The sequence below is a fragment of the Trichomonas vaginalis genome, chromosome IV (assembly GCF_026262505.1).
Source record: "Trichomonas vaginalis G3 chromosome IV, whole genome shotgun sequence".
Taxonomy (NCBI): Eukaryota; Parabasalia; order Trichomonadida; family Trichomonadidae; genus Trichomonas; species Trichomonas vaginalis.
This window is the reverse complement of record NC_067206.1, coordinates 6,016,237-6,041,036: the sequence shown is the minus strand read 5'-3', so window position 1 is coordinate 6,041,036 and position 24,800 is coordinate 6,016,237. Positions and strand designations below refer to the sequence as shown.

The 24,800-nt window shown below is 32.0% G+C and overlaps 5 protein-coding genes and 6 pseudogenes across 11 annotated transcripts, besides 19 other annotated features; 6 read left to right on the top strand and 5 right to left on the bottom strand.

Moving 5' to 3' along the window:
• Positions 1-296: part of a mobile genetic element that runs on past the window's edge.
• Positions 297-298: 2 nt separating this feature from the next.
• Positions 299-335: a mobile genetic element.
• Positions 299-335: a terminal%2Cinverted (terminal inverted repeat of Banshee-A3 transposon ID:TVAGG3_0038930).
• A 947-nt stretch (positions 336-1,282) lies between these two features.
• Positions 1,283-1,450: a mobile genetic element.
• Positions 1,451-1,597: 147 nt separating this feature from the next.
• Positions 1,598-2,639: a mobile genetic element.
• Positions 2,640-2,744: a mobile genetic element.
• Positions 2,722-2,744: a terminal%2Cinverted (terminal inverted repeat of MuDR-6/TvMULE4 transposon ID:TVAGG3_0038900).
• A 578-nt stretch (positions 2,745-3,322) lies between these two features.
• Positions 3,323-3,360: a mobile genetic element.
• Positions 3,323-3,360: a terminal%2Cinverted (terminal inverted repeat of Banshee-A3 transposon ID:TVAGG3_0038890).
• An 18-nt stretch (positions 3,361-3,378) lies between these two features.
• Positions 3,379-3,416: a mobile genetic element.
• Positions 3,379-3,416: a terminal%2Cinverted (terminal inverted repeat of MuDR-5_TvMULE4 transposon ID:TVAGG3_0038880).
• Positions 3,417-4,406: 990 nt separating this feature from the next.
• Positions 4,407-4,521: a mobile genetic element.
• Positions 4,407-4,521: a terminal%2Cinverted (terminal inverted repeat of MuDR-1/TvPhantom-1 transposon ID:TVAGG3_0038870).
• Positions 4,522-4,807: 286 nt separating this feature from the next.
• On the bottom strand, positions 4,808-5,773 carry TVAGG3_0038860 (spectrin binding; the record flags this gene model as incomplete). Its single annotated transcript, XM_001311784.1, has 1 exon — positions 4,808-5,773. The coding sequence occupies one exon, from the start codon at positions 5,771-5,773 to the stop codon at positions 4,808-4,810; it is 966 nt and encodes a 321-aa protein (XP_001311785.1).
• Positions 5,774-6,833: 1,060 nt separating this feature from the next.
• TVAGG3_0038850 (uncharacterized protein) lies at positions 6,834-7,193 on the bottom strand (the record flags this gene model as incomplete). The annotated part of the gene is made up of 1 exon (XM_001311785.1): positions 6,834-7,193. One exon carries the CDS (start codon positions 7,191-7,193, stop codon positions 6,834-6,836), a length of 360 nt encoding a protein of 119 aa, XP_001311786.1.
• Positions 7,194-8,179: 986 nt separating this feature from the next.
• Positions 8,180-8,211: a mobile genetic element.
• Positions 8,180-8,211: a terminal%2Cinverted (terminal inverted repeat of tvBac_53III transposon ID:TVAGG3_0038840).
• Positions 8,212-8,516: 305 nt separating this feature from the next.
• Positions 8,517-8,642: a mobile genetic element.
• Positions 8,643-8,872: 230 nt separating this feature from the next.
• Positions 8,873-9,020: a mobile genetic element.
• A 237-nt stretch (positions 9,021-9,257) lies between these two features.
• Positions 9,258-9,898: a terminal%2Cinverted (terminal inverted repeat of Maverick-1C transposon ID:TVAGG3_0038640).
• Positions 9,258-24,800: part of a mobile genetic element that runs on past the window's edge.
• On the bottom strand, positions 10,630-10,926 carry TVAGG3_0038810 (uncharacterized protein; the record flags this gene model as incomplete). The annotated part of the gene is made up of 1 exon (XM_051220674.1): positions 10,630-10,926. One exon carries the CDS (start codon positions 10,924-10,926, stop codon positions 10,630-10,632), a length of 297 nt encoding a protein of 98 aa, XP_051105660.1.
• Positions 11,558-12,412, top strand: TVAGG3_0038800 (annotated as a pseudogene). The gene has a single exon. A coding segment is annotated over exon 1 (855 nt).
• On the top strand, positions 12,828-13,348 carry TVAGG3_0038790 (uncharacterized protein; the record flags this gene model as incomplete). The annotated part of the gene is made up of 1 exon (XM_051220673.1): positions 12,828-13,348. A coding segment is annotated over one exon (521 nt), but the record flags the coding sequence as incomplete, so codon positions are not given.
• TVAGG3_0038780 lies at positions 13,714-14,476 on the bottom strand (annotated as a pseudogene). Its single transcript has one exon. A coding segment is annotated over exon 1 (763 nt).
• TVAGG3_0038770 lies at positions 15,818-16,421 on the top strand (annotated as a pseudogene). Its single transcript has one exon. A coding segment is annotated over exon 1 (604 nt).
• Positions 18,490-19,428, top strand: TVAGG3_0038760 (annotated as a pseudogene). Its single transcript has one exon. A coding segment is annotated over exon 1 (939 nt).
• On the bottom strand, positions 19,839-20,252 carry TVAGG3_0038750 (uncharacterized protein; the record flags this gene model as incomplete). Its single annotated transcript, XM_051220672.1, has 1 exon — positions 19,839-20,252. A coding segment is annotated over one exon (414 nt), but the record flags the coding sequence as incomplete, so codon positions are not given.
• Positions 20,315-21,141, top strand: TVAGG3_0038740 (annotated as a pseudogene). The gene has a single exon. A coding segment is annotated over exon 1 (827 nt).
• TVAGG3_0038730 lies at positions 21,995-24,740 on the top strand (annotated as a pseudogene). The gene has a single exon. A coding segment is annotated over exon 1 (2,746 nt).

Sequence of the window (24,800 nt, the reverse complement as noted above, 5' to 3'; positions counted from 1 at the left end):
GATTTTTTCTCGATTTTTCTAGAAATTGAATTTTTTAAAAAAGAAAAAAATCAAAACGTATACATTCAAGAAAGACTATAAATGAAGATTTTTCTATTTTTTTTCATTCTAAAACATCTTTTTTTGGATAATTTTTTTAATAAATATGTAAGAAAGATTGAAGAAAAAGTAAATTTACTTTAAGAAAATTCGTTTTACATGATGTAAGACCCATAACAACTATAAATATTCAATTATTTAAAATAAAAAAAGAAAAACAGATTAAATGTATCTCACATCAAAATCCATTGACCTAATGTAATAAACAGAAATTCATCAAAAGTGACAGCTCTCAATTTTTTGACATTTGTAAATTCTAAATTGAATGAGAAAAATGAAATAATACTAAGCATAATACAATATTCTAGATTTAATTATAATTAGGAAAAAGTTAGTTTTGAGAGTACTTTTCATAGGCATATAGAATGAAATCTTCTGAAAAATAATATCACATAAACTCATATTATTTTCTAATATATAACTATTTTATATAAAAATCAAATTCAATGATCTTAAAAGCGAAGGATAAACCTCAAAATTTACGAATATAATGAGTGGGAATATAATGCTTATCTATCATAAAACCATATGAAATATCAATTTTTGCTTTACGCCTAATTTTTGACGACAATTAGCAAAAAATGTTAAATGTTAACACTCAGTCCATTTGAATATGAAAAATAAAATTGACTTTGATTAAATGTTTTTATTTATCATGCAATTCTTCTTGCGACCAAAGAGTTGAATAAAATTTCAAAAAATAAGATAGCTTAAAAAATAATATACGGTAGTGTTTACTAATAGATGAATAGTATATAAATTCTATTAAAATGGATTTGATCCAAAAAAATATATAAAATTTGATCATAAATAAAATCGTTTTAAATTACTTCTTCATTTAAATTAGAGGGGGACACAAACTTGCCCAGTGAGGTGAAGTGAAAAGTGACATGTTTACATATCAGAAATGTAAAGTGTCAGATTTGAAACAAAAAATGGATTAATTTATTATTATATGATAGAGAGATTTGGTAAGTTACTATCAAATTTGTAAGTAAGGGGGGAAAAAAAGTAAGAAAGAAAAAAAATTTTTAAAAAATAAAAAGCCACTCGCTTCGCTCGCGGTTGACAAAAAGAACAAATTCGTAAAATAATTGTATGAAATTACGAAACTAAGCCGCGAGCGAAGCGAGTGGCTTAAGAAAAGAACAGATTCGAAAAAAGATTGTATGAAATTACGAAACTAAGCCACTCGCTTCGCTCGCGGCTGACGAAAAGAACAGATTCGAAAAAAGATTGTACGAAACTACGAAACTAAGCCACTCGCTTCGCTCGCGGCTGACGAAAAGAACAGATTCGAAAAAAGATTGTACGAAACTACGAAACTAAGCCACTCGCTTCGCTCGCGGCTGACGAAAAGAACAGATTCGAAAAAAGATTGTACGAAATTACGAAACTAAGCCGCGAGCGAAGCGAGCGGCTTAAGTAAACAACATATTTCAGATTATCGATACTAAAATTTTTTTATTTTATTACATTTTTTTTGCATTTTTTTTAAGGGTGCACACGAGAGGATCATGTAAACTTCAGAATTTACAACCTTATTTTTATGCATTATCTTGGCTACCTATTTAGGCTCGAAAAGCAAAAAATATCAAAAAATACAACTTGACTCCATTATGACCCTTTCATGGAGGTAGTTTTTATCCGCTAGTATTTTCCCTTTGAATCTCTTTACAATTCGAAATCAAATTCAAACCTCAGTAGAAGAAAGGAAGAATCGACTTACTACGGTTGTAATACGAATAAATACATATCTTTAATTATTTTTATTTACATAATAATTGTTTGAAGCTCATATTCCATCAAATTTTTAAATAAAAACATTAAAATGTTGAAAATGTTCATATATTTTAATAGGGTTTTGGCACTTTATTGAGGAATTACTACATACATAGTCGAACTGAACTTGATATTTTGAAATTTAAATTATTTATCAAAATTAAAATTTAACTTGAAATTTATAATTATTTAGTCATATTTTGCATAATTCTAAGTAGATTTTGTAAAAAATCAAGAAAGAAAAATTTTAACGTGCTTTATTTTTTCTTTTTTATAATAATACATATTATTATATAATTAACATATTCATAATGGTTCACCCTTTCAAAAATATAATCCTCCTCCTCTCAAATAAACGTACATACGGGTGGCCTCTTTTTTTCAAAAAATTAAAATTTGAAATTTTGGGCTCAAATATTAGAGATTTTTTCAACCTTCAACGATATATGTTGTCTATATCAGACCTCCTTTCTTTTTGATACTTAACATTGTTCCTAAATCTTAGCCGTTAAGGCTGTTCTGAAAATATTTTTTTTTCGAAAAAATTCGAAAAAAATTCTTAAAATTCAAAAATCCCTTAATTCCTGAGGATTTTGGAAAAAAGTTTTTACATGAACATGTGTATATTATATGAAGTGTATTGATAAGGTAAAAATCAAATTTTATTGCATATTCATCGAGAAAATAAACTAACGAATCCCTCAAAATTGAGAGGGTAATCCTCCTCCTCTCAAATAAACTTACATACGGGTGCACCCTTAAGAAGCTAAATTCTGAAGTTTACATGATCCTCTCGTGTGCCCCCTTAAAAAAATGCAAAAAAATTGAATACTTTACTGGCTGGGCAAATTTGTCGCCGCCCCATTTAAATTATAACAATTATTTTTGGTTTTATATTTTTTTGGATCAAATCCATTTTAATAGAATTTATATACTATTCATCTATTAGTAAACACTACCGTATATTATTTTTTAAGCTATCTTATTTTTTGAAATTTTATTCAAATCTTTGGTCGCAAGAAGAATTGCATGATAAATAAAAACATTTAATCAAAGTCAATTTTATTTTTCATATTCAAATGGACTGAGTGTTAACATTTAACATTTTTTGCTAATTGTCGTCAAAAATTAGGCGTAAAGCAAAAATTGATATTTCATATGGTTTTATGATAGATAAGCATTATATTCCCACTCATTATATTCGTAAATTTTGAGGTTTATCCTTCGCTTTTAAGATCATTGAATTTGATTTTTATATAAAATAGTTATATATTAGAAAATAATATGAGTTTATGTGATATTATTTTTCAGAAGATTTTGTGTTCTTCTTCAAAATTTTATTTTTTTATTAAAAAGAATCTTTACAAAATATACATTTACTTTAATTAATATTTAAAAACGTGCTCTATCAAAAGTTCCAAAAATTCAATATTTTAGCTTTTCTGAGGTGGCACTTTTGATGAATTTCTGTTTACAACACTAAGGATGTTAAGTTTCGAGAAAGGGACAGACTAGCCCATTGTCACTTTTTAATTTAGCAAATGAACGCTTATGGAGTGGAGTTTTTGGGTAAATCTGATTTGCTTATAAATGAAATAAAATCAAAAGAAACCATATTGGCATTATATTATGCAAAAATAAATGATCTTACTTAGTACTTTTAAAGTTAATTTCAGAAAAAATTTGACACAATGGTATCCGGCACATACAAGTGGTGTACAACCAAAATATAAGTTAGTTTAAACATATATTGCTATATCTCATGATCTTACTTAGATTTTCTCAGATATTACATCTGCGAGAAATAAGCAATTTCTCTTGGAATTTCTAAATACCCATGAAGATGACTTCACTTATGATCAAACATTGTGAGGTCATTTTTGATCAACAAATTAATTGAAATTCCGATCAAAAAAAATTTCACAAATTGGATCAAAAAAATCGAATCTCAAGTTAAAAATAAAAAATTTCTACATTTTTATCAAATTTAGATTTTTTTTTCAAATCATGCGAATTGATTGAATAATTGCATATTTTATCCCATGCATCTAGAAGTATGTGTAATATTTTTGCTTTCATCAAGAAATTGTCGAATTTGATCTTAATTTTTTTTGAAAAATATACTTTTAGAAAAAGAAATAGTGATTGAATAGCTGCCCATGCTGTAAAAGGGTTATTTTTACAAGTAAAAAAAATTGTTATTTTTCGAGCAAGTCGAGGCTTTTTTACCATCTTATTTTTGAAAAATTTACGAAAAATTATATCTGAAAAAACGCTTCATTTTGATATCTTACAATGATAAAATACCAATGTTGCTGGGATATAATAGCTACACCTGGACATCTACTACATTAATGCGTATGACAGGTAAAGTTGATTTCAAAAGTATAGCCTGGAAAGATTACAATAAATCAACGATAATTCAAAAAAATTTCTTATAAGTTAACATAATAAAAATTTAATTTTTATATTGCTTGTATTATACTTAAGTATATAATATATTTAAATCTTAGAATGAAAATTCGGGACGCCCTAGCTATTCAATTTTCCCTTAGGACGCCCATAAACCTCTCAAAAATATGATGTAAATATCACAATTTTGAGAAATTTACACTAGGACGCCTTAGGACGCCAACCCCCTTTTTTACCAGAAAATTGAATCAATAACATAATTTTTCTCATTTAAGTCTTAAAAATTCATCTTTCTTCAGAGGCTATATATGATGAGGATAACATATTTAAACAATTCCATTATTTTTCAATATGTTATGGGATACTGGCACGAACAAGACGAATAAAATGGAATTTGATCTATACAAAGCGTAAAAGACATATCAATAAAGTGAGAATCTCTGAATTAGAATATGAGAAAAAAAATGTTATGACATGTAAATATAAATCTGACTATTGCATATTTAATAATTTTTTACTCTTCATCCTTTAAAAAATATTCTGCAATTGATTGTGGTGTTTCTCCGTTATTATCTTTTATGTTGTTTTCAGCTCCGTAAGAAATAAGAATATTTGCGATCTCTTTGCTTTTAGACATTGATGCATAATGAAGAGCTGTCATTCCACGATTATCTTTTGCATTAATATCAAAACCATTGGAAATGATGAATTCGATGTGTTTTTCCAGATGCATCAAAACAACTTGATGAAGAATTGTTTGTCCTATTTCATTTTTTGCATTTATATCTGCCCCATGGGAAATTAGAAACTTTGCTCTGTCTTCGCCAACATACAATAAAGCTTCTTGGAAAATGGTATCACCTTGATTATTCTTTTCATTTATATTGGCACCATAGGAAAGAAGAAGTTCTGCTGTTTCGAAACCACCATCAATTACAGCTAAGCGAATAGCACTTGATCCATCTTTATCTTTTGTATTGATGTCAGCACCTTGCGAAAGGAGATATTTTGCAATATCTTTGATATTATAATAGCTTGCAATGTGAAGAGCAGTTTTTCCTTTTTGATCTGTTGAATTTATATTTGTTCCATTAGAAACAAAATATTCGCAGATGGATTGATTATTAAACAGAGGTGAATAAACAAAGCATTTGTTGGAATCATTTGTTAGATCATAATAGACTAAGAATGCTTGGAAATTTTTGAATCGGCCACACATTTCCAAATCAATTTCAAGATCATACTCATTCACCAAGAAAGTTACAAAATCAATGTTATGAGAAATGATAGCATTCTTCATGCAATTTTCTTTTGGTTTTTGAACTTTCAAACATTCACTCATGATTTCTGGATTGCCTCCCAAAAACGAGAAATCAAGACAAGCTTGAGTAATCTCTGAGTTGAATTTAGTTCTTAAAAGCTTGAAACATTGGGCTGAACCATAATAACAGCAAATTTCAAGAAGAGAATTTCCATTCATCGACCATGGAAAGAAATAGGAATTTATTACTTGGTCTTTATCAAATCCATCACTTTCGATCAATGAAATAAATAGGCTTTTATCATCATTCATTATAGCCCATAAAAGCGAATTCTTTTCATGAAAATGCAATAAATAATAATAGTAATAATTTTTTGGATCGTTTTCTGTTAATGATTCGTCATGTCCTGAATAAATCCCATATTCTTTATTAAGAATGGACAATAATACTTTTGGTATATCTTGAGTTTTGCCATGAAGATAATCATCGTAAATCTTTTTAGCAATTAATATATATGACTTGAGATAGCGATTAATATAAATTAGCAAATCGTTTATATCTAATAGGATGCTAATAGGGGAAGCTATTTTTGTTTCAATTAGCTGGGACTTGATTACATGATAAACTTTGTTAATGTCATCTTCCTCATTAGTTTTTAATTTATACAACGCATCGTATGCATCAACATAACCTTTGTAATGATTCATGAGCTCAGTGTAGTGACTATTCATCATGAAAAATAATGATTTCAATGGTGCATTCAATTTGGAAGAATTTTTTTTTCCTTGATTACCTTTATAAAACCAGAATTAACCAACTATGAATTGTGCGCCATCTGAACTATTATAGTTGAAATCATAACAGAATAGCAGTTATTTCCAATTTAAAAAATACTGATTTTAATTATGCAACATTTTCCCTATTTTGAAGATAGTCTTGAATGTTATTGTTACCATTCACTTATTGACTCAAGTTAATTGATATTTTTTGTCTTGAATATTTGCCATGAATATAATTGAGTTTATTCATTAGCCAATACATATGCTAAATGGAAGTAATAAATTTTTCAAAGAAATAATTCAATTATCAAAGAAATATTTTAAGGGTGCGCTTACGCCCGTATGAGATTGTTTTCAATTCCGATTCTTTAAGGTTATTTTTCAATTACCCTTCACGCCTTTTGTCAAGATTTTAAATTAGAGCCAGATGGGTGTAAGTTCATTCTTAAATAGAAGTCATAATAATTCACGAAATAATACAGCAAAAAATTTAATGACTTTAAAACTCATAAAAATCGGTATCATCCATCTCATCAGGCTGATCAATTAAACCATGACGCTTGAACAACTTGATTCTGTTTCTAATCATCCAATCATGTTTATGCGGTAAGAATCGAGCTAGAATCGATGGTTTTTCGATACCTTCTCTAAGCTTTTGAAGTAATATAGTATCTTCCTCTATTGTAAAATGATTAGTAATACCCATGTCGATATCCCTGATGGTGTGTTTGACATTACGGACACTAATGCCAAGTCTCCGGGCAATTTGCTCAGGATCGATTTCTTCAGCATGATGTTCTCTAATCAATTCAGTATCTTCGCTTGTTATAAACTTCTTTGTTGGTGCACGATTGCTCATGATTTTGTAAATTCAATTGATGCAATTTTTTCCCACTACATTCAATTTTTATATATATTCGAAATCTGCAAATAACGTCTCTATTGTGTCATTAGTTGATAAATAGAATATTGACAGAATTCAATTTATCAATCTTGCTTTGGATCCTCTCAATTTTATTTTGAGTATTCTCACAGGTATTATAATCAAAAATTATAATGGCCTATGGATATACTATTCATTATTCCAAGTGCGATTTTCTATTCAATTTATTTTGGCAACGTTTTAAAAATTTTCGGAATAAATTTCATAAAAGCATATCTGCTATAATCTTAATGATTATCATTCTAATCCAAGTTCTTGATCACATGAGTTAGATTTCCATTAATCAAGGAGATTTTTGTGATTGTATACGCATCTTAATATAATGCGCATCCACATGAACCATTATATTAAATAATGAATATTATACGTGCATTCTCAATTTTTAGATAAAACTAGAAATCATATTCTTCGCGTCTATCTCTCAAAATTTGAGTGAATTGATTGGTTTTCACATGAATTATATGATTTCAAGTTTACCTCTTAATTTATGTGATATTTTATGTACTTTTATCTCGACATTGAAAAAGATTTATAGTGAACTTTCTTTAATCATAAATACCAACATAAATTCAAGTATATAATTAACATAGTTTCATTCAATTAAATCAAATCTACCGCTATAACAAAAATAATTTCTTTATTGTTATAGCTAATATGCAGACAGTTAATACATTTAAATCATAATCTTCGTTTCTTGCATAGCCAAAATTTTTCCATTTAAGGGTGTCCCTACCTCTTTTTGACATGCACTAATAGTGTCAATTTATCTTTATTTTAATAGTAAAAAAGTTCAATAGCCTAATTAGGTACTATATAGCGATTTATATTAACTTTTTCCTACCAAAAATATTAACTTTTGATCTTAGGAAATTGGGATCTCAAGCTTGGATGTTTAAAAAAACGAGAATGTCAGAAAGTGGTAAGTGCACCCTTATTTCACTAAAATGATTGTTCTTTAATCTTCATAGGGAAATCAAAGCTCAAAATAGAGTTAAATTTGTTGTTCATGTATTAAGTGTGATGAAATATCTCATCACCTTTTGAATTTCAAATGAAAGGAGAAAACACTGTAAGCTTGAGAAATATGATAAGTACATTTATTATCAAAATATTTGAACTTTCTTTATGTATTTAGATCTAATGCAAAAAAATGATATATGCTATGCATATTATCCCCTTTTTGACATGCCGTATATTTGTGAATTTTTGCTAAAAAGAGAAGCAAATGCTAATGCAGAGTTAAGGCCGCACTTACCCCCATCTGACTTTAATTCAAAATTTTGACAACTGGAGTGAAGCGCCATTGAAATTTAACCTTAATATCTGAATTGAATGCCCTGCCATATGGGCGTAAGTGCACCCTTAAATATTGGTAAAATTTTCCTTCATTTTGCTTCATTTCATATTAAAATAGGTGTTTTAAATTTTCGAATTTTGGATGGAACAGACATAATGCACTCCATGTTGCAGCCCAGAAAAGCTACAAATAAATAAATAATATCTAATATCAATGCGAAAAACAACTATTAATACAATCCCCTCCATGTAGGGCTGTACAAAATCGAGAAAAACATTGCCGTGCGGTAATATAGGGTCAAAAAAATCGCGCCTTGGCGGCTCCGCCGCCTCGGCACTATTAAGTGCGCATTATATTTAATATGTCCTTCTTTTTTTTTCTTTTTTCTTCTTCTTTTCCTTTCCTTCTTCCTCTCCTTCCTCTTCTTTCCTTCTCCTTCTCTTTTTACAACAACGTCGAAGATCTTCGAATTTGATTGTTGGAAAAGCATCTATTTCAGATAAAGGATGCCTTTCTCACAGTCAACATACGAGGGTCCTGGCTGAAACGTTCTCAAAAAGCCTGAGATGGTAATTCTCTGATCACTCATAGCTGGGCAGGTAGTCATTGCTGACAATACCTGTCTTTATGCATGCACGCTTTCATGTATATGGGTTTACACTATCAAAGTTAGTATGGGTTAGTTGGGTATGGTGGCACTGCGTTCCACCTTACCCAATACTTGTGAATTTGACACTTTACAAAACCACTAACGTATATTTTACAACACAAACGACAACACTAACTTAACCTTAAATATTTACAAAGCCGCCAACCACTTCACCTCACTAACGAACTCACTAATGAAAAAATAAACGTTCTCATAAATTTTCTTCTATATCTTCATCGTCAATGTTAACTCTATTGTAGTCATACTTGAAGTCATAAAGTTTCTCAAGTTTTGAAATGCATAGTCTTGTTAACTTACCTTCATCATCATAAGTTTTTATAAAACTACCATGACAATCTTTATACACAGTCAATGTATAGTCAACTGGTCTAGGATGAAGTGTAAAGAACATGTTATACTCAGGAAGGAAGAATAAATGTTTAAATGTATGTTTGTTATATTTTTCGATTTGTATGAGTTGCTTTTGTTCTGTCATTTATATAAAAATAAAATAAAAAATAAAATAAAAAATAAACTTAAAAATTAATGATATCACCACCCTCACACGTATGAAAACATAGCACAAAAATAATGTTTAGGTGAAGTGGTGAGATCTCATCTCTTTTTTCACCTGTTTTTTCACCCTGTTGAATTCATTGCTTTATAACTCTCTTCCTTGTTTTCTTTTTAGTTGCTTTCTTCACGTCTGTCTCCAGCTTGACTGTCTTTCTTCTTCGGCCGTAATGATACCAGTTACTTCCACCAGTCAATGGGTCAAATGGTCGTTCATAAGGGTTTCCATACATTCCATAGGGACCATACGGAAGAACTACTGGTGGAGAAGAAACATTTTCTTTAGTTCCATCGAATCTATTTAAATGCATTGTTTCACCTTTCATCTGGTCATTAAAGTCTTTTGCGTGTTTTGCAAACTCATCGTCCTTTCCTAAAGCATTTTCTGACTCAGTCGCAACTAAATTGGATGCTTTATTTATGAGCCCTATTTTATTTAATCTTAACTTCTTTGCAACCCAGCCTCCAATCTTTCCTTTATTTGCATCTAATGTCTTCGAAACCCTTCCTCCACTCATTTTATTTACTGCGTCATAAGCTCCAAGTGCTTTTGCTCCAAATGCTAATGCTTTTGTTCCCATTGCGCCTAAAGCTGCCCAAGCTACCATTTACACCATATTAAAATCATCTCTCTTCAATATTATCTCATAAAAGTTCTCGTTACTGGAGAAAGTCAATGAAACATAAACATTCTCACGGGCTTCGCCCTCACCGCTTTGCGGTCTATCTAACTTCTTTCTTATCTCATCTATACGCTTCAAAATGTCTGAACAATTGCTAACATCTTCTACAACAATTATTTCATCATGAATGACCTTCAAAAACAAACTCATTTAATATGCTATTAAAATCATCTCAATAATGAGTCCATCCTTTCCGTCTTTAGGTAGCACAACATCTTTCATTGAAGAAGGTTCGACAAGTCTTATGTTAAACTTACTGACAAAGTTTGTTATACTATAATGCTTCGGCGGCGAATACATGTAGTTTGAAAGACATAATATAGATTCTTCAGCAAATTCACTTATACTGGATTTTATAACAATGTTCTCACGAGACCAAATACCACCAATTGACAATCTTGTAAGCAATCCTGCTGAACCTTCTACTGTAAACGTCGATGGTAACATTCCACGAAGGTCATCTATTGACATCTTTGAGTCACTGAATTTAAATATTTTCTTAAAGCAATCGTCATTATCTAACCATGCAATAGCTTTGAAGTTTTCATTCGAATATACATCTGCTTCATTAAATGTAAAACCTGACTTCTTTGCAGAGATGACTTTAAAATCTATTGAGTTTGTTTCAAAATTATATGCTATGGTAACTTCTGAAGGTAATGGATGTCCTTCCGCAGTAAGTTGTTCTCTCACTACCGTTTGAAGTTTTGTATTAAAAACTTTCATGTCATCTCCTGTATCTAAGTTCACATACACAGCAACAGGGAAACTATCTTGCTTCTTTGTTTCATCATTATACCTCAAAACATTAAAGTTCTTCAATAATATTGTTCTTCCTGCTGGAATACTTCGAACCTGTCTGATTTCAATAGCTTTCTCACCTCCTACTACTACCCAGTGTCTTGGATATTCATAAGTATACTGACTTTCTTGAATTTTGGTAGGTTTCATCATAACGTGTTCATAGTATATCTTTATACTCTTGTCAGTTAGACTCGGTGCTATGTTCTGAATATTTCTGACTTGCATTTTTAATGGAGATAAAATGAAGCATTTAATACATGACGTAAATGAAGACATGAATGAAACTACAGACAAACTTAACTCTTCTCTTATTCTTCCTTTCAGCAAAGATTATGAGTTCTGTTCAAATGGTGTGTATTTCTATTGTGGAAAGATGGGTTCAGGTAAGACATTTAACCTCATTCGTCATATACTCATAACAGAACGTTTAGGAAATGACTCATATTATGACCAAATCATTATATCAGCAACTTCAGATTCTATGGACTCAACAGCGAAAACATTTATGTCAAAAGTTCAAGCCTCTGTCGTTAAAGTTCCAGACAGTGAACTCATTGAATTTCTTCAACGTTACATTCGACGTAAGAGGAAATATTATGCCATTGTTGAATTTATACAGTCAGGAATGCAAAAGACTTCTGAGGAGATGGAAAGAATTATTGACAAACAACACTTACGTCAGTACTCAGGAGTTTACGATATGAAACGACTGACAAACTACATTCTATCAAAACTTTCAAAATACCCCTTCAAAAAATATCCTTCAAACACTCTGCTCGTTTGCGACGACTTCGCCGGAAAAGGTTTAGTTTCAAAGCCTGACTCACCATTAGCTAACATCATTACTAAAGTCAGACATTACATTTAACTGTAGCAATACTTATGCAAACATGGAGGTTTTTAGCTCTTAAACATAAAACGTCTCATAAACTGACTTCGTTATCTTTCAAGGTTTCTCACGCTAATATTGAACTCATTTGGAAACAGTCAGGTATAACATTACCTTTTGAAGAAATTTGGGAAGCATATAAGTCTCTCATCTCTCCTCGTTCATACCTTGAGATTCATATCATGAACTAAATACCATTAAAGTCAAAAATTTCCATGGGAACGACCAACATTGTTTTAAAGTTTAACCTTCAATTGACTGATGGTAAAAATTCCATGCATCTCTGTCGCCATTTCTGTTAATATTTTTGCTGTCATTCATATCATCCACTTCCCCATCCGTTAGCTTTTGAGGATATGCGTTAGAATAGCTGTTCTTAAATGAAGGCTTTTCACCTTTGAGAGCATAAACTCTATAACTTTCTGCATACTTTATGTTTGAACCTCTTGAGCCATCATTGACATAAATTTTTATAGGCTTCCACCCTTTGTTCATGTTCCTGCTTCTTCCCTTAGCTCTTTTGTTCAGTAGTTCTACATCTTTATACACAGCACCTGTCTCAGTGAATTCAACAATATTTTCATTCGTTAGCTTTACATTCAAACCCTTGTCGAGTATATTGTTCATTTCATACATATAAAAGGTTTTTATTCTATATGAAATGAGAAGCAAATCCATCTTAGCTGGTGCCGTTAATGTTCCAATTGAACCAACATCAAATGTTGACTCACGAACGACAAACAATATTGTCATAAAGAACTATAGTTCAGAGTGTTTGAAAGAAAAAGAACCAGAACTTAAGTCGGTGAATTTAAACACAGCTTCAAACGCTAACGCTACATCAGATGTTAAGTTAGAGTATCCACCACTGGACCAAATTCTTTCAAGAGAAGCCAACGACAATCCTTACACAAATGTTCAAACAAATCCTTCAGATAACGTAGACCATTACCTTCTTCAGTTATACCAAACAATTTTACTCAAAGACGATAAGAAGCTTTTGACAAATCTTATAAGCAAGAACCAAATAATTCTAACAAAGGAGGACCTTGAAAATGTTATCTCACGAATAACAGGGAAACAATGTGTCATTGACTATCTCGACCCTGAAATCGAATGCTGTGGTCAAACTCCACTATTCATGAAAATAGGTAACATCCGCATCATTGAAACACCAGGAACTACAGGAGTTGAGTTTAAGTATAAATATTCGAACGAGTATACAAAACTTTCAACAGAATATAAACTTTGTTTGAAATATGTTTTAGTAAATTAAAGCAGTCAGGAGGGCTCTTTGAGCCCATCTTGGCGCTTTGCGCCGTCAGTCAAAAAAAAATTTCAAGTTAGCAATTTGTAATATCTATCCAAAACTTCTTCAACAGTATCGAACTCATCTTCATAATGCAAACCTAATCTTATTGACTTGGTGCAGTTTTCACTAACACAATATTTTTCTGTTCTCTTGACTGACATAACTAATTCATTTGTTTCATCAAACAGCAACAACCAAAGTTCATGACCTAATACATAACATTCATACTTTATATTTTTAGCTCTGAGTTCTCTTGTAAGCTGTTGCATTTAATATTTTCTAAAAAGTCAACTTCAACAGTCATTCGCACTGGTGCCTTCAGTTCTACAGGCTCTCCTTGAAAGTCAACAAGTCTGAATTGCATGTCTTTCAAATTATGAGGACTAATGCGAACCCATTTACCTAAATGAGTTGCTATGACAGGAACGTTTGGAATGAACATTGAATTGACTGCATAACAGAAGGATTTATATTCTACTGAACCTTTACTATTAACTCCTGAAATGCCTGTGACATTAGCTATTTTAGACTCAATGTATAAACAATTACCATAACATACGTATGGAACAGATTTCATCTCAATCGTTTTGTCAACACTTTTCAAAGGAAATGTCATATGGTATGCACCCAAAAGAAGTTGTACTCTATGACTCATTCGTGTTATCTTAAACTCCTTCGCATAACTGAACTTCAATGTTCCCTCAGAAGAGAGTTCGACATCTATGTTGTCAATAGTTTCTTCATTTATGAGAGTATCTATGACTCCAGCAATTTTATCTATTCTGTACTCGGCTCTGTTAGGAAATGTTATAACACTTCTTTTGTCATCTATTTCAATCTCTATGAAATCTGTTTCATCTGTTATGACAAAAGTTGCGATAGTATTGAAGTCAAACTCTGAAAGCAAGCGCTTCATTCTGAAGACCTAAGTTTGTTTGTAGCTTTACTGTCCCGTATTCGTTTGGGTCTGTACTTTGCAAATAGAACAACATTTTATTCTCATTAAAATATGACTATTGCTGCATATGCGTATGAAACAAATGAAGCAAGAAGAGCACATGAACTAGTAAACGAAAACTCAACTTTAACAGTGGAAGGTAACAATTTAGTCATTGACGATGGAAAAACTAAAAAAGTCATTGATTTCGATACTTTTAACACTTATGACCCATTCATTACAATAAGTAAAGTTCCTATCATAAATGATGGAACGGTGCAATATATAAATTCTACAGTAGATGCCTCATTAGTGAAAGTATTAAATGTTCTCATTGAATTGTTAAAGAGCTTTCGATTTGACGACAACATTAAATGCCTAAAGAATTTAGTCATGAATGAGAAACAAATTCTCGGCGTTGCTGGTACAGTAATGATGTACACCTTATGACATTAGAATATTATAACGAACATAAAGATGAACTGAAAGGAGAGAAGGGTGACACTAGACCTCAAGGACCACAAGGAATACAAGGAATACAAGGAATACAAGGACCTCAAGGCGAAAACGGTTTGGATGGTGAAGATGGAAAGGATGGAAAAACTGCTAAATCATGGATATGGAACCTTATAAATACTGGTTTAACAGCTGCTTCATATGGAGTTCTTCAATACCAAATCGGAAAGATATGGGCAGTACTTGGTGAAGAAGTTTTAGATGACGTTAAAAATGCTTTGAACTTCATTTCAAATGGTTCTGATACTATTAAAACTTTATCTGGTTGGATGCAAGAAACAAGGAGTCAAATAGATACTGTAAGACGTATAGCAAACAATGCACGTACGGGATTGGATACTTTACGAGAAGCACAAAATACACTAAAGGAAGCAAATGATATTCTTGGCTCAGTATCAGACATGCATGAAGATTGGCTTAAAGGTATTGACAAATCTTTAAAAAATCACAGTCAGTCTATTGCTGACTACAAGAAAAGTATAGATTTTTTACATAGTGCTATGGACGTACATGATGGAAGCATAAGGAACTTACTTAATGCTAACAATAACTTACCAGGAACTATTAAAGCATTTATAAAGTCCTTTGTAAACCTGGTGCTCTAACATTTAGGTCTTTGAGAGCAAGAGCATTGAAGTCAAGAGATGCAGAAACTCCAACAGAACCTACAGAAGGAACTGAAACAACAGAAACTCCAGAAGAACCACCAAAACCAACAGCTAATGAAATATTGTTCGAATATTTTCCAAGGTACTCTGTTCTCATTGCATACATTCAAGAAATACTTAAGAAAGCAGACTTGACTTTAGGAGATGATGAAAGTTCTGTATATCTTTCGTTCCAGTTTCAAATAGCAGAACTTTTGAGACAGATATGCTTAATGTATGACAACATCTCTGATTTCACAAGATATGATGACGACCATGACCCCGAACACGGTGAAGAAGAAGTTTTACAAACATCCATTAAGACAGGAAGGTTTTAACTCAAAGTCTCATTATTGACACCAAAGATGGCGAAGTGGACGTTCTTCAAGAGCTGAAGAAAAATACTTCTTCGGGAGGTGGTGGTAGGCATGAACTTGAAATAAATGAGATAGAAGAGAAATTAGCCGAAAAAGCAGATAAAAACCATGTTCATTATATAAGTTCAGACGAACAGATTATAACGGACTACCATGGATATTTAACACAGGATGAAGAAGTGAAGACGAAAGATGTTAATGAAAGAAGATATAAATTCATTCGTGCTAAAGGTTATGACATACACTGTACTGTACAGTATGACACAGGTAAAGCACCAGAAGCATTTGGTTATAACAATGAAATTTATGCTTCATACTTCTTTGTTAACGGTGTATTTAGTTGAACCAAGATTTACATTGAGAGTTAAGGCAAAAATAACTTTTGAAGATGCTATTAAAAGTAAAGCTGACAAAGATGAACTTGACGCAAACGAACAAAGTTTTGAAATCTCATAAATAAATATCTCCGATATAAATGAACTTCAAGCTACATTAAATAGTAAAGCTGCAAGAACCATAACACATGAATCCTTCACTACGTTAGAGCAGACGACATAATATTGAACTATACCCTTGGTTCAAGTGCACCTTTAGAGAATCCGAGTACAAGCGTAAAAGATACTCTTAACAATTTAGATAACAGTTGCAGGAATATCGAAGGTCATGCCAGAAACTTTGAAGCATATGAACTACCAGCAATGTTAATAAGAAAGCAGACAAAACAGAGCTTCAAACATTAAAGACTGAAATACTTCAAACATTATATCCTATAGGCTCTATTTATTACGTCAATGAACTCAACAAATCCAGAAACAGTTTTAGGTTTTGGTATGTGGAAGCAGATTGTAGATAAATTCTTATACTGTGCTAGATATTCAAAGCAAACAGGAGGTTCGAAGAAAATTAAAGAAGCAAACCTTCCACCGCACACTCATACAGGAACTACAAACACAACAGGTAGTCATTCACATTCAATAACAAAAAGAGGTTATACAAATCTTGCAGCAGGTTCGGATAGACAGGGAATGAATAGATATGATATTTCAAGTGACCCAGTAGATTCAAGCGCAGGTATTTTCTGTAGAACACAGGAAATCATTCACAACTTTCACAACAAATCCAACAGGCTCGGGTGCAGATTATATGCCACCATTTGTGACTATATTCGCGATGTTACCGGTGCGTTCAATGAACGCGCTTTGAGCCTTGAAAATAAAATCTTTAACTTTACATAAATGAGCTTGAAAGAAGTATTCGAACAACATCCATGGAGGTCATTTAAGAAGTTCAATGAAGCCTGCAGAAGAGTTGGGGATTTACTAACAGAGCTGAAGTGAAAAGGTTCTTTGACAAAAATGTTGTACATCAAACAAAAATAAACCCTTACGACTACTTTTTTACCAATTTACTCCAACACTCCTGCGCATACCAATTTGACACTCTCATTCAAAGCAGAAAAGGAGGACATAAACCATTTCTCATCTTCATTAATGTGTAACACTCGTAAAGCATATGCATATCCAATGAAAAATAAAGGAACTCGTGAAAGTGTTAAGAGTTTTACAAAAGTTTGTAGCAGAACATAGCCCAAGTACTTTAACATCAGACCAAGACAGTGCATACCTCAGCAATGAAATCACAAGATTTTCTCATTAAGCATAACATAACTCACTACACTACTGAAGACCATAACCATAACATACTCGGCATCATAAACCGCTTCATAAGAACGCTCAGAGATTTAAACCAAGAGCGAGACTTTTACCGAAGAAACAATGAAACATTTTCTCGAAGTATATAATTCCTCAACACATTCTACAACAGGACATACACCAAATTCAATGACAACAACAAGAAGAAAAGTATATACAAAAGAAACGAAGCCAAACACAAAATATCAGAAATTCAACGCAATTTACCCTCATTCCTGGTACAAAAGTTCGTGTAGTTCTTGACGACAAACCGTTGACAAGAAACGTTTAAGGTTAAGTAGAAACTATTATATTGTAGACTCTACGTAAGGTAATGGATATCTTATAAAAGATGCTGACGACTCTATTGCGTTTTACCCTCGTCACAAATTAGTCGAAAGTAGTAATGGCAAACTTGCTGAAACCATTGACGAAGCAAAGCGAGGAGTGGTTATTGAAATACTTGGCTATAACATAAACGATGACACTTATAAAGTAAATATGAAGGAGGCGTTGAAGATGTTATACCATCTAAGAACTTGAGAGAGTCAAAGTCAACACATCTGGACATTAGAGCGGGAGTACTGGAAAGACAAAAATAAGCCAGAAAGAATAAGAAAATTCTTCTAAACTTTTTCATTAGATGTAAATCAGACATGAATGAGAACAGTCATGTATTATTAATGTTTTCATAAATTTACACCAAAAAATATAATTTAGGTGAAGAGGTGAGATCTCACCTGTTTTCTCACCCTCACGAATTTTCATGAATTTCCTTAAGATAGAAAAATAAAGTTAGTTTTAAATTATTTTATTTTTTTATTTTGTATAAAAGATATGATTTCAACAATCAGGCACAACAACAATTCAAACAACTACAGCACCAAACTCGCTAGTCATGAATCCTACGTCAATGTTGGTAGAGATGAAAAGCTTTATTTCCTTCTTCATATACTTTTGAAACAGAAATCCAGAAGATAAAGCAAGAACTTTTAACAAGTAATTTAGATTGTAGTGCGAAAGATGAAAAATGAACAGTATCTTTATGAAATGGAGGACCTCATCGACCATTTGCCTAAACTACCTGAAATTCAGCAGCAAAAACTAACTATTCCTGAATTCGACGAAATTGAAGTCAAAGCAACTGACTCAGTAGAAATTAAGAAATTCATACGTAAAGTAAATTATGAATTCCTTGGTTTTCATTGCAACCATAAAGTTATGGATAAAGATTGCGACATGGTATATAAGAACATCTCTGACATATATAAATCTGGGGAGTTTAAGACATACGACAACTTTGTTTCATTAGCTGCAAAATGTGTATGGCAGATAAGAGATAAAGACAGAAGAGGTAAGGTATGGAATGAACAGATAAAACCAGCAGCTTTTGAGTTAAAGAAAACCATTGACGCCTTAGTTGTTCTAGCTGGTTTTATTTCAATGTATAACGCAAAAACGATGCCGCAATGTTCAAAATGTAAAGCAGCAATAAGAAAATATAACTACTCAGTCAAAGAGATAGAAAGAATGCGAAACGACTATGCAGACTTAAAGAAAGAAGCAGAGAAGCCGGTAGAAAATAAAATGGACATGCTGTCATTTCTGAACAAAAACTATCCAACTGCTGACGATTTCCTTCTGTCTGACGTCAAGAAGAAATATAAAGAGACTTTCGGCATGATTAAAACATTCGATGTACTAAAAGAAGAAATTGAAGCTACGAAATTGTTTAGGATTTCAAATATACATCGTACAATTCATGTAAAACGCTTGTGAAAAAAGAGGTGAAAAATTAGGTGAAAAAAAGGTGAGATCTCACCTCTTCACCTAAAAATTATTTTTGGTCAAAGCTTCCACGAGAGAAAAGATTCCTCATTCGCTAAGGATTCCAAAAATGAAAAAATCATTGATTTCGGCTGAGAAAAAACAGCAAAACCCTTCTTCCACGGGAACAAAGAAATAAAGAAGAAATAAAGTAAATTTTTTATTTATTCCCGTGGAAGATAGAGCACTTTTATGACACTTTTTATTCACGACAAACAAGACAAACAAAGAAAATAAGAAAATACGGCGCCGTCGCGGTTCGAACCACAGACCCTGACCCCTCCATAACACCACCTTAGACTACTGTGCTACGTAGCCTGTCGACATAAGATTTTATAAATTGCATATTTGACGTAAATTTATTTCCATCTGGCTTCCCACCGCAGAAGATATTCATACGTCTTTGTAAGACATTCATTAAACTTCTTTTCTATTGCATCTAATCTTGCGTTATTTTTTTCAATAACTTGTCTGTATTCTTCATCATCTCCAGCAGTGTTTGGGTCTTCACATTTAAAATATTCATCAAATTTTTTATCTACAAATTTTATTAGTGTTTGATTCACTTCGTTATGATAACGGTCATATTCTTTCAATACGTAAGTGAAGACAAAATTCGTCGTACCTTCAATCTTAAAGCTTAAAGAACTTTCAACACAGTTTTGAGGGTCTGTCAGTGCGTCAATGAGATAGTATTCGAAGTCAGTCAATAATCTTTTTAAAGTCATTTCATACAGGATAAAATTTAATGTTGTGAAGAAATAGTGTTTATCTCAGAAAAAATAACGCTAATTTTATTTTTATTTATTTTTTTATTTTGTATGTAAAGACAGTAATGACAACATCAGAGAACACAACAACTGTTATAGTCCATGAAGCTATAAATGAAGAATACGAGTACATACAGTATAACAAACAATTGAGACTCATTCGTTCGGTCAAAGATGACATGTACCAAATGCAAAGTATAATGAATGCTCTTCGTTCTACAAAGCAAGCATATCATTGGTTTGAAAACCAACAGACAAAAGAACTTTTAGAAGAATTTCCTCATATGATTGCTTCCCTCGGAAAACCGAGAGAAGAGATTCCGTACGAAAATCGCAAGAATTTGGCTCCTGGTTTGAAAGGTTATTATGTTCATAGACTTTTAGTAAATGCTGTAGCAATGTGGGCTTCACCTCGTTATGCTTGTTATATTTTCATGATGTTAGATGAACTATATAAAGCAGAACGTGGAGAGATGGAAAAGAAACTTCATGCAAAAGATGAAGTCATTGAATCAAAGACAAAAGCATACAGAAAAGAATACCGCGTTCAGTACCAAAAGGAAAGGAAAAGAGTTATAAGTATATGATTTATACTGAAGAGTTGGAGAAAGAAGAAGAAAAGATATGGTTATGTTGCATTTAGTCAGAAGAAAACAACAAGAGCTTTTATGACTTAGCTAAAATATATAAATCTGACAGAAACTGGTTCTATCGTGAAAACTTACCGATTTCAATGACACCGAATGAGCAAATAAAGGAAATTTCAAAAAATACTCTTCCTCAAACACACTATGACATCAAAGGTTGCACAATACTTACATTCAAAGAAGACTTAACATTACTGAAGGAAAAAATAACAGAATATTTCGATAACTTCAAAGAGGAAGAATAAAAAAATCTAAGCTAATTTTATTTTTTTATAAAATTTTATCTCATATGAAAGAACATGAATTTAGAATATCGGAACTCATGACAGAAGAAGAAACGAAACAACATGTAAAAGATTATGCAAAATTTCTGAAGACATACAAAGCATTTAACAATATCTAAATGCTTCTAAGATTATGCAAAATTTCTGAAGGTATATAAAGCTTATGAAAAAGCGTATGAAAAGTTTATACATTGGGGAATTGTTGTAAAATATCGATATGAAGACTAACCAAAAATATATTTTTGCTTAAATAGCTTCAGGGTCTATTTCTTCAACCATTTCACTTCCTTCGTCAATGTCAATAGAAGCTTCTTCAACCTTTGGTAAGAATTTCTGTATAACATCTTTGTTAGTTATTGTCTTCAGAGATGAAGGATAATATTTCACAGATGTTTTCACCCTTCTTATATTCTTTCTGTTCGGAAAGATTTAAAGCATATACTGAAGAAGTCAATATTAGAGTTCTTTATAACAGTAATAATGAGTATCTTTGACTTCACGAAGAAACTCTTTTGTTTCAAAAACTACTGCTAACTCTTGTGAAGTATAACGTTGCGGTCAATGACGATAGCTAATGGTCTGACATACTGACCAAACTTAGATTCTTTCACAAACTTCTTGTTAAAAGATAACATTAACATTTGAAGCATTATTGAACTCATTCTTGATGGCAGTAGCGAGAGCATTGTATGAAAAGAACTTGCAATCTTTGCATGTGTTTCATTAAAATAAAAATATTAAATTATTTTGAAAAATAACTTAAAAATTCTAATCTAATTTTTTCAAAAAATATTTTTTTTATTTCCTACTAAAGATGTATCGGAAGTTGTCTAAGTTAGAACACTGGAAATAAAACAACTTCTTACAGAAGCTAACATAGATGTTGCAAAACATTACGCAACAAACAAAAAAGCACTCGCTGACTTCATTAAAGACTATAATGGTGCAATAAGTTATGATAGAATTCGTGAGTTCATAAAGCCGCAACGCGGCGAGGACGAAGTCCATGCAAGAGCATTTCCTTTAAATGACGTTGCTATTGACTTATATCATAGACGTTCAGTACCTCATGAAGTAAGAAGAGAAATGTTTGACATAACAAATGCAAACGTTGGTGAAACAAGAAGAAGAGACGACACACTGAAACAACAGAGAAGAGAGATGTTTAAGAGCGCTATAGAACAAGTTCGCAAAGCTAACGATGTCATTCGTTCCATTGACGACAAACCAAAAGAAGGTGAGAGATGGTTAAAGAAAGATGAAGAGAATAGGAAGAGAAATGTGAAGTCAGGCAATAGACTCATTGACTTTAACATCGAAGCTTTAGATGAACCAAACAGAGACTACTTACACAAACATTTCGGTAAGGTTTTCATGAGACTCTTAGAGAAGATTAAAATAAACTCCCAACAGAGATGGATGGTATGTTATAAACTTGGTGGAAAGTATGAATGTTCTACGTTAAACCTCAATAATATTGGAACATTACTACATCAGCTCTTGAAGGAGAACTTTATATCAGAGATAGAAGCAAATGCTGCAGGTATTGTTGAAATGCACTATGACTTCTTCTTGACAAACATAAAGAATCTTACCGAAATAAAGATGTATGATTTAACAGAATATGAAGGCTTAACGATGTCAGATGTAAAGAAAGGCAAACCAAAAAAGAGACCATATAGAGATGAAAGCACACTGACAAATGACCAGAAAGCCATTTTGGAAGCTCTTAAGCAAACAGGAAACCCAGCACTTATAGAAAGCTTTTGGAAAGATAATGGTGAAAAGAAGTTTTATAAGAAGAGAAGCGGTCAGTTCTGGAAGTATCTTTGCACATTACCTATAAATCTTGAGCGCTACCAAATCTTCAATGAACTTAACAAAAGAACTGCAGCACTTATGACAGAAGACAATTGTTTCGTTTATGCTTGCATTCAGGCTGGAGTAAATGAAGAAACTATTGACCACATGAGAGAAGTCATTCGTGTTAGAGACTTTCCTCAAAGTAAAGTACAAGAAATTTCTGATGCAACAGGTATAGCATTTAATGTTACCATTGGTTACTTCAATGACTCAAGACATAATGAAATAAAGAGATACATACCAAAAGAATGTAAAACTGTTCGAACTATTGACTTACTTCTTGTTGAAGACCACTACATGCTAAATGAAAGATTACCAATGACAACATATTTCATTCGCAACTATATAGAAATTCTCAAAGCTTGTGGTGGAATGAACATTGAGAAACAGATGAAGATTTATACAAAGAGAGAGAACAAATATGTAGTTCGTTATGATAGAACAACACCGTTATGGGATGTTATGAAAACATTGTGGGGGTGCAAATATTTCGAACCTATTTCTTATGGAGAACTTTTCACATATACTACTGACTTATATAAACAGAACCTTGCACCATTTAAAGACTTGTCATATGCTCCAAAGTATTGTGTACAACTGAAGAAGAAAGCCGAGTCAAAAGAAGTAAATAAAAATAAGTGCAAGTTCATTCCTGAGCACGTTTTCTTTGCTGACTTTGAGTGTAGCACAGACGGCTTTCATAAAGCTTTTAACATCTGTTATGACAGTGAAGATGGTTCAGTGAGTGAAAGCATTTGGGGTCAGAACTGTGCAACAGAATTTTTGGAACGACTTCCTGACAAGAGTTTAATATATTTCCATAACCTCAGTTATGATATAAACTTCATCTTAAGACACATGACAGAAGTGAAAGGAACTCCCATCATTAAAGGTTCACGAACAATGCAAATAACTGGCTTATATAAAGGAAGGGCAATTATTATAAAAGACTCTTACAGTGTTATAAATAAGAAGCTTAAACTATTTCCTGCTATGTTTAACTTACAAACAGGATCGAAAGAAGTATTTCCTTACAACTACTACAGCAGTACTTTGTTAGCAAATGACAACAGAACTGGTGTCATTTCTGAAGCATGTAAGTTTATCCGGGATGCAGATACATTCATGAAAAACATAGATTCCATCAAAGGTTGCAGAATAGATGAAAACCACTTCGACTTAGAAAAGTATAGCACATTTTATTGCAAACAAGATGTAAGAATTTTAAGAGAAGGTTTTGTTAAGTTCCGCAATGACATATTGAAAGAGTTTGATTTAAACGTATATGACTACGTTAGTATTTGTTCTATTGCTAACAAATTGTTTGAGAACAGAGTGTACTTCCCGAATGGAAATTTATATGACCTCTCAAATAAACCAAGAGAATTTATTTCACGCTGTATTCAAGGTGGAAGATGTATGCTGTCAGATAACATTAAACAAAAGAGCGAAAAGAAACTCATTGCTGATTTCGACGCTGTTTCATTATATCCATCAGCTATAGCAAGACTTTATACTTTAGAAGGTATTCCAAAGGTTATGAAGAAAGAAATGTTAAGCACAGAGTATCTCATGAGACATTTATTCGATGACGACCAAAAGGAACCCATTGGTGAAAAGTTTATGTCTGGCTTCTTTGTTCTCATTAAGATAAAGAGATTGGAATACATAGACACTTTCCTTTAATAGTTTGTGACCCTGAACTAAATCCAGAACTTAACGTTCCCAGAAGTTCAAACACTTGCTGTTTAATGTAT